The sequence below is a fragment of the Pollachius pollachius genome (assembly GCF_949987615.1).
Source record: "Pollachius pollachius genome assembly, chromosome: 4".
NCBI lineage: Eukaryota > Metazoa > Chordata > Actinopteri > Gadiformes > Gadidae > Pollachius > Pollachius pollachius.
The window spans coordinates 12316689-12325207 of record NC_136937.1 but is presented as its reverse complement, the minus strand read 5'-3'; the positions used below and the strand labels follow the sequence as shown (position 1 = coordinate 12325207).

Genomic DNA, 8519 nt, shown 5'->3' with positions numbered 1-8519 from the left:
ATCAAGAAAGGAAAGACCCGCCCCCTGGGGTCACACTTTTCGTAGGGTCGCAGAATTCGGTGTAAAACCGGTACTGCAAGTTAGTGCCAGCCTTTCCATTTTTTTGTGTATTTTTGCTAAGAATGACAAGAGGTTAGAAAACGCCCCCTGCTTGGCAGCGCTACTTAATAATCTGCTCACATTGGACTGAGGGCAGCCTGGACGTCACTGGACCCTGCAGTAACGTCATTCCCCTCTTGAGGTACAAAGGGGTATTCCGGTACCGGCCGGGCGCCAGCTGGGCTAACTGCTCACTGGGATACTCTCCACCACAATTCATAGACATCTTAGATATGTCGTAAAAACGTTATTTCTTTACAATCTGTTGATAATTGTAGAATGTTTTTAGAAAATGTTGAATGTTTTAAATACTACAATAGCACATTTAAGCTCAAACTAAAGGGTTCTCCTAATAACTACACAACGCTCCAATAGGACTGATACAATTCTTCCGTCTAGAATAACTATTTTCACAAGCCTATGTAACTGATTTTTGCAAAGAAGATTGTAAAGATATTCCCTTCAAATATATTTGTATTTATGTACATTCAAAGTATGCACAGAACCATTTTCCATTCAGATCGTTATGTAAGAGCACCATCAAGTGGCACTTTGCAATTATTACCAAATTCACCTCTTATCCTACCACCCAGTTGAGTGTCATAATTTGCAGTCTCAATTGGCTACAGTATGTTTAACATACTTTTGTTTATTGATACTGTCATGATCCGCCCCTGGTTTTCTCATTCACCTGCCTGCCACCCTGATTACTCCCAATTAACCCAACCACCTTCACCTGTGTTTCCCCTATATCAGTCCTTTCCTCCCAAACATTCCCTGCCAGATTGTCTCTTGTGTTTCACAGTGCTTTCCCGCGATTCGAATCCTGACCTACCACCTATCCTGCCTGCTCTCGGATCCCCGCCTGTCTGACTATCCTGCCTGCTCCTGATCCCCGCCTGTCTGACTATTCTGCAGGTTCCTGATCCCCGCCTGTCTGACTATCCTGCCTGCTCCTGACCCCCGCCTGTCTGACTATTCTGCCGGTTCCTGATCCCCGCCTGTCTGACTATTCTGCCTGCCGATCCTGAGTCCGAATAAACGATTGACACTGTTCCACGCTCTTCGCCAGTCTGTGCACTTGGGTTCAGAAAAACGCTCACGTTACAGATATATTTTAGTGTCACAAAAGGGATTTTGAGAGTACATACATTGAATTGAAAAATTATTATATAAAAATTATAATATTATTTAAATGCCACACAAAAGAATCGCATTGCACACGTTACAAAGACACACGCACACACACACACACACACACACACACACACACACACAGGCCAAAGATTGTGCAATAAAATGAAGCCAACAGGCTCTCATTTTCTACTCCATCAACATGTGCAGGTTTGGTTTCCCCCCTAACCCGACCCAGTTAAGAGGCGACACTGTTCTCGATCTGGGCCGGGTTCAAGTACTCGTAGGGAAGCAGGAGCTCTGAGTTCCTCTTGCTGATCTCTTCGCTGAGGTAGGCCAGGTCCCCCTGGAACGCCGCAAGGTTCAGCCTGGAGAAAGGCTCCCCGAAGCGCTCTGGGTACGAACCCAGAGGTACCTGCAACCAGAGCCATGAACGTGGTTGATGACTTCTGTAAGACAAGGCCTTGACCGTTAGATGGAGGATAGACTATCAGCACGTTTCAAAAGCTTACCAAGTCTTCAACTTCCTGGCAGACGTTGCAAATGGGGGACATTAGTTTGGCGGTGGTCCCCTGATTGGGAAGAGTCTCCAGAAGGTTCTCCATGCTGGATCGTCCCTTTGTGGATGGAGGAGGTCTGCACAGCATCATGGGGTTGTTTGGGATCCAGCCGATGTAATCAAACTATAGGGAGACAATGCTTATATGGTCATTTTCTATATCATTTTTAGAGCTACCTTTACAGTTTACATTCAAATACATTTAAAGTATATGAATTTTGGGATCAATAATAATCATAGAAAAATAGATACCTGTCCATTGTGAACTGCAGCATGTTTTGCTGATGCTGTGAAGATCACCATGGTGACGAACTTGGCCAGTTCCTCCACTTTGCGGAATTCCTGAGGAATTCCTTTTGGACAGATCAGGATTCCAATTATTCCCGTGTTATAAATAATTGTATGAGATTGCAACTTGCCTACATTCACCAAAAGCTACCTGAGCGGCCATTTTCTAAGAAAGTGTTGGTATAGATGTCGTCGATCCAATCCTGCAGCTCAGAGTCTCTGCTCACGTCGTTGTCGGAGGGATAATAGATGTCCACCATTTCCTTTGCGAAGCTTGAGGAGAAAAACAAAGTATTTTTCTAAAAAGTAATCATGCTTCGTTTTACATAAATTTCCTGCCCCACACATCTGCTGAATGTGCTCAAACTGAGGATCAGCCTTGTAAGGCTACAGAGAAAAACTCTTTTTGAACCACCATGTTAACTAAGCACTAGGTGTAGCTGTTTTGTTAAAAGGTGTGACTTTGTCATAAAGGTCTAAAACACAACATAGTAAGGAGGAAGTAAGAAGTTAGTGTCTGATCTTAGCCAGAAACCAGAAATCTCTCTTTAGGGGTTGAGAAACATGAAAGTCATGTTTCTCAACCTGTCATAATGTTTACTGCATTATCCCTGACAAACAAACCAATATCAAACAAATCCCTAAAGAGAGATTTGAAATGATTGCTTCATAGGACTTCGTCAAAGACCTTTGGACGATGTGCCAGAGCTTCAGTCCGTCGTCTCTGTAGTAGAAGTTGGGCACGGACTGGAGTCCTCGTGCGGCGATGTTCTCAGGCAGGAAGAGAGAGCTGTACGTGGTCTCCGCGTGAGCGCGTGCCATCAGCTTCAGCGACCCCGCCATGCCTATGGTACTCTACGCCAGCAAGTAACAAGTAATGGACAACAGTTTAGCTTCATGGGAACGGCTTTAAAGGAACATACAGATGAAAAAAAGAAATCGACCCCCTACTGCCATTCTTGTCCACATACTCCATACTGACCAACGTACATGGATTCCAAAAGAATCCATGTAGGATACTATATTGTAATTGTTTACATTCAGAGATCCTGCTGAATGCTAACGTTAAATACTGGTCCAGTAAATAATCGGTCAAGGAAGTCATTATAACAAATTATATTAATATCAGACGTTTCAGTGAAGTCAGGGGAGAGGTTTACGATGGTTTGATCCCCCACACCGATACTGCCATTTCTGGGTGGTGGAAACATGATACATATATGTGTGTTTTAGTGTTTAAAGGCCTACTTGGTTAAAGAATCCATCCTCGCTCCTTATGTCAGAGAGTGCCAGCGTGTTAACATGGATTGTGTTGCGGAAGTGGGGAATGAGGAGCTGTAAAAAGGACAAGGAATACCAACATTATCAATTTGTTAACAGTAAATACAGTAAATACATTAAGACTCATACAAGCCAATGTTCAAAAAAGTTGCTGTGTGCACATCCGACCTTCCGGCCAGGTGCAGGACAAATATAGTAATATTGAGTGAAAGAAAAGCAATGTCCGCAGCACTGCTTAAGCTCCCATATTAATAAAAAATGAACAGCAACCTTTCAACCCTAATGGGTCTTCTTAAGGCAGATGGAGTCATACACACCAACAGAATCGTAGGCCGTATACATTCAATAGTGAAGTGTCCTGCCACACTTTTTTTTTATCTAACTATAATTATTATTTATGTATGTATGTCTGTCCTTTCGATTTCCTAGACAACCGGTCGTCCGATCAACCTCCCTCTTGGCGGGTGTCCTGCTGGGGTCCCAGGAAGTGCCGTGTCGAGCGTGAGGTTTTTCGGATGAGCGGTTCTCGAGAACGCTGCGAGCAGCAATACCGAAGGCCGAGCCAATCGGCCCGTTCACTACACTAACGTACGGCAAACATGCGCCTACTTTGTAGAGGGGGTGGATGGACGGTAGGTTTCGCAGTGTGGCCAGGGCAAATCCTTGAACCACAAGATGCGTGTTCAGCAGATGATGGACGGACTGGTGCTGGATGCTGTCTGAGTTTTTGATGAACAGCTTGGCCAGCAGCCAGTCTGTCTCGGCGTCACTGGGCAGGAAGATGGGGTTCTCCTCTGAGGGTTGTTGCTGAAGCTGGGTCATAAACAAGGACACAAGCAGATTTACAGTAGGTATACATGAATTACGATGAGGAGAGAGGCCCTTTAAATGATCGAAGTATGACGTTTGAAATTTCACAGAGGAAGGAAAAGCAGGTCAATAAAGTCAGTCAGATACCATAGTTTATATTTCCATATGCTTAAATTCAGGGCTATTGGGCCTCAGTAAGACAGTATAGATTATCATATTGATTATCATATTACAAATTCCGACACGTTGTTATGGTAACATTCACCTAACATTCACTGGCATAGCTTAATTCTTTTTACGTTCAGCGATGTCAAGTTCCACTATCCTCATAGGCCACTAGAGGGTAACATTGCCTCACGAATATGTTTCAGCCTATGACACGACAACACCTGAGACAATGAGGTGGTTTGTGGAAGAGGCAAAATGCATAATTTAAAGAACCAGAGAACGGCCTTCCTCCAAAAATATTTGGCAGGGGGGGGTCAACAAACAAGAAATATTGACTTGTTTGTCTGCTTGTGACTTTACAGAAAGTATTATTCCGGCCAGGGCCACTTCGTTTTGTAATGTATGACACAGTTAACCATGGATCAAAATAATACCTGTATTGCAATGGGCCTCAGTTCATCCTTTGGGTTCTTATATAGCAAACAAAGACCAGCAGCCACCGTCAGCTTTTCCCCATTATAGACCCTGCAGGGTATTCCGTCCAACGTCTTGTAGTCACAGAGGAACACATTCCCTTTCTGTACGACAGGTGGGAAGATATGATGGGATGCAAGATGTCCAACGAGGCAACCCGTTTGCAAATAGGATGCAAACAAAAGATTTTAATATTCAACTTATTTTGATGATTCACACTCATTGTGTCGGTTTTGAACTGTGCTTGATGTGCATGACATATACATTAGTAGACAATAAGGAATCAGTGAGAGTAGAACATACCTCCATCTCCATGTTCAGGGAGCTCCCTCCCTGGAGGAAAGGCCTCACCATCTGCTCAGTGACTGGGAAGTTAGCAGGGAGCTGGGAGCAGCACCTGATCACATTGGGGTTCACCCCGTTGAGGAACTGGAAACCATAGAAGTCATCGTCCTTCCAGTGCTCCATGGAGTGCTCTGGAAGGACATAAATCCCTTGAATCTTGCAATCAGTTGTGTCAATTTTGTGTGAACTTGAGATGAGATGTAACATATGTATGTGTTTGTGCTCATGTAGATTTATAGTGAGAGAATACTGACAGAATGTGTCTGTAGGTCCAATTGTAAATTTTGCAGCTAATTTTACCATACAAGGGTGATGATCTGAACCGAAAGACAGATTTTAGGTCCTCCAAGTCTTTCCAGTTCTTTGTAGAGTTATTTAGTCGCTTTAGCTTGTGTTCAGTAGCACTAGCGGTAGATACAATGAAAAATTGGGAAACTAAATTATTTTAAGATAATTCTAATGGCTTTTCGGAACAGATGATATATTGAACTGAACAGGTAAGAAATTGAATAATATTGATACAATACAGATTTTCTTTTTATAGTTTAGTCACAGACTTACGAAAACACTTTCTCTTTTTTGGGGGTTGAGCCACTGATGGATCTTGGGATATCGGTGATCTCTTTGAAACTGTTGAACTTTGGTAAGCCCTCTGCTAACGTCGTATACCTGAGGGACGAAACAGCAATAACAAACAAAAAATAATAACAAACAACAACACAGGATGACCTTTAAACACTTCTTGCAACTCTATAAGGTGTGCAATTTCAAACTACAACAAAATGTGAAATGGTGACTCACTGGTACACTTGTTTTCTCAGTTCCAACTCTTTTCTACGATGCTCGAGTAGAACGGGATGAGTCTCCTCAAAAAGCTTTAAGGCTAAAAAAGAAGTACAATAGTAGGCAATTCTTATTATTTAATTATTAATCAATTATATTTATAAAATGTAATTTATTACTAAAGCACTAATAATAAATTGGAAATTAAGGCAATAAAAGACACTTTTTCATCGGAGGTCAATGAAGAACAGTCAAATATGTTGCAACATCTTCCTCTTTGGAACCTGACCTGGCCCTCCTCTTAGCTCAACCACATCCCCACGGGACACCCATTGGTGACAGGGGAACAGAACCGCGTCTCCCTCCGGCGCGGTCACCACTATCTTGGAGCAGAACCACTGGTCTTCTGGGAGAAGCAGTAAGGGATCCATCTCCACCTTGAGTAGGAGAAGATCCCCCAGGGGCTGAGAGCTTTGCACAGAGTAGCTCCGAGTCTACAAGAGGGGACACACCACAGGTCTCAACAGGTTTGATGAACTCTAAGATGAGCAGGTAAAATAGACATGATTGATGTTGATTGATTGATTGGTATTTTGAAAGTATTCAACCAAAGAAATCCCATCCCTAGCTTGGTCTGCCTCATCCATTCATTCCGGCTGAATTAACTGATTGGACGAGTTTATTACAGGACTGCAATCTCTACAGATACCAGAAGTTCTCTACTTTTGCATTTGATGTATTGATTGCTGTCTGTCAGGATGTAAAGAGAATTTCAACAAATTTCACCAAAAAATGCTTTAACCCTAGCTTTAACGAAAACTGCAAGGTACTTAAACGATAGTAAATCAGATCAAAGAGGTGTAAAATCACCGCACACTGGTATAAGCTGGTAAGCTGATTTATATTGTGAATGACGCCTTTCGCTGTTGCTTCGTCAGGTTCACTCTTGACGAAGTAAAGTAAACCTTGGAGAGTAGAGGAAGAGTAAACCTGACGAAGCAACAGCGAAACGCGTTGTTCACAAAATAATCAGCTTATACCAGTGTGCGGTGATTTTACACTTCTTTGAATTGATATACTATTGTTGGCTGCACATCACTAGCGCCTGAGATCAAAAGGCTGTGCATAGGGACTTTGTTCTTTTTAGTACTTAAAAAATACTTAGAACCAACTACCTACCTTTCCTCTTGTCAAGTCCTTCCCCCAGTTGTCCAGCAGTGAGCGTTGGCTCTCTCCCTTGGCTCCAATCAGGGTAATGAACAAGTAGTCTGAGGTTCCTGCATATGCCCTGTCCCCCGTTGACACCTCGACGTTGTAGACCGCCATGGCTCCTCAGTAGGAACACTGTTCATTTATATGGAGAGGGTTTTGAACGTAAACAATCTATAACAAAGCCCTCCTACCGTACTGTCTTCACATTTATTTGGTGGAGCTCTAATTGTGGTGTTTACATAAATCTGATTGAAAAGTATGATGGATTTCCCCAACCAATTAGGGTAGAGAAAAGATGCCCTGATTAATCTGAAATAAGCAGGTCTAAAATCGGAATAGTCAATATCAGATATTTGACCGAAACAGATATTCTCACAATGCTTTTAACTCACCAAGCTGACAGATGGGCTGGCTATGGCATTTCTAACAAATGTAACCCAAATGATATCTCTTATCTTACAGCACCTTTGATTGCAATGCATGATAGACCACACACAATTCAAAAGGTCAAGAATACAAACCGTCTCTCTAAAACCTCTTTCTAAAGAAGGTTTTACTCTCAAAACAACAACAGCTGATTTTTTTTTATGTAATAACTGTTTAACAACTACTTAGTTTACCATTCATTGACAACATTGAGCATTTACATATAAGTAGGCCTACCGTAAATCGTTTCTGCAGATCAGAGCTTGGCTAACAAGAAGCTCTTTCCCCCAATAGTACAGCCCTGGCAAAAAGGAAGACCCTATATGCTAAATAACTAAATAAGGCTAATCTTAACTAACTAGCTCAACTGTTGCTGTGAACAGACCAGATAGATTAACACAGGGAGAAGGAAGCTGCATACTTCACTACAACATGGGTTGGGCTGGAGGCGGACCTAGACGTTGCTTTCAAAAAAATGTTGCTATCAAAAAAATATCTGCTGTTGGAGCTTACTTACTACGTCCAATACAGGGAAACAGGTTCAACGGGTAAACCTTATCCTCTTTTTGGTTTCTGAAAGTTTAAGTTGCAGCACCAACCAGTTCAACAGGATTCCTATTGAACTTTGCACCTGTTCCAATTTTGAAAACATCAGACAACATGGGACTGGTTTTTCTGTTATCTACAGCAGCAAACATGATTTCATGGAATGACATCATACTTTTTTTATTCCTGGGAAATGCGTCTCGCACATAAAGCCATATAAAAATAAATAAAATTCAAAAGTGCAGTAACAGACATTAAGTGCAATAACACAAACAAATGCAGACGTAAGTGGATTAGAGGAGATTCGCTTGCTGGAATGCTGCTGGCTCATCTACTTCACTTGAACGTTATTTTAATTGATGCTGGGTTGAAAGTTGCATATATATTCCAATTG

The 8519-nt window shown here is 42.2% G+C and overlaps 1 protein-coding gene across 1 annotated transcript; it reads right to left on the bottom strand.

Moving 5' to 3' along the window:
• Positions 1-1203: 1203 nt before the first annotated feature.
• Positions 1204-7954, bottom strand: LOC307075403 (hydroperoxide isomerase ALOXE3-like). Its single transcript, XM_079735995.1, has 15 exons — positions 7817-7954; positions 7121-7285; positions 6231-6435; positions 5960-6041; positions 5720-5827; positions 5459-5562; positions 5117-5289; positions 4774-4917; positions 3971-4174; positions 3329-3415; positions 2769-2935; positions 2232-2353; positions 2045-2145; positions 1746-1916; positions 1204-1648 (listed from the first exon to the last, which is right to left on the bottom strand). The coding sequence occupies exons 2-15, from the start codon at positions 7265-7267 to the stop codon at positions 1472-1474; spliced, it is 1992 nt and encodes a 663-aa protein (XP_079592121.1). The 5' UTR covers positions 7268-7285; positions 7817-7954; the 3' UTR covers positions 1204-1471.
• Positions 7955-8519: the final 565 nt, after the last annotated feature.

Bases quoted from the DNA above. Each gene is read 5' to 3' on its own strand.
- LOC307075403 (XM_079735995.1), bottom strand. From the start codon at position 7,267: ATGGCGGTCTACAACGTCGAGGTGTCAACGGGGGACAGGGCATATGCA. The intron at 4,918-5,116 runs GTATGTTCTACT...CCTGTCGTACAG, and splicing joins CCCTGAACATGGAGATGGAG to AAAGGGAATGTGTTCCTCTG. The intron at 3,416-3,970 runs GTAGGCGCATGT...TCCTTTTTACAG, and splicing joins CCATCCACCCCCTCTACAAA to CTCCTCATTCCCCACTTCCG.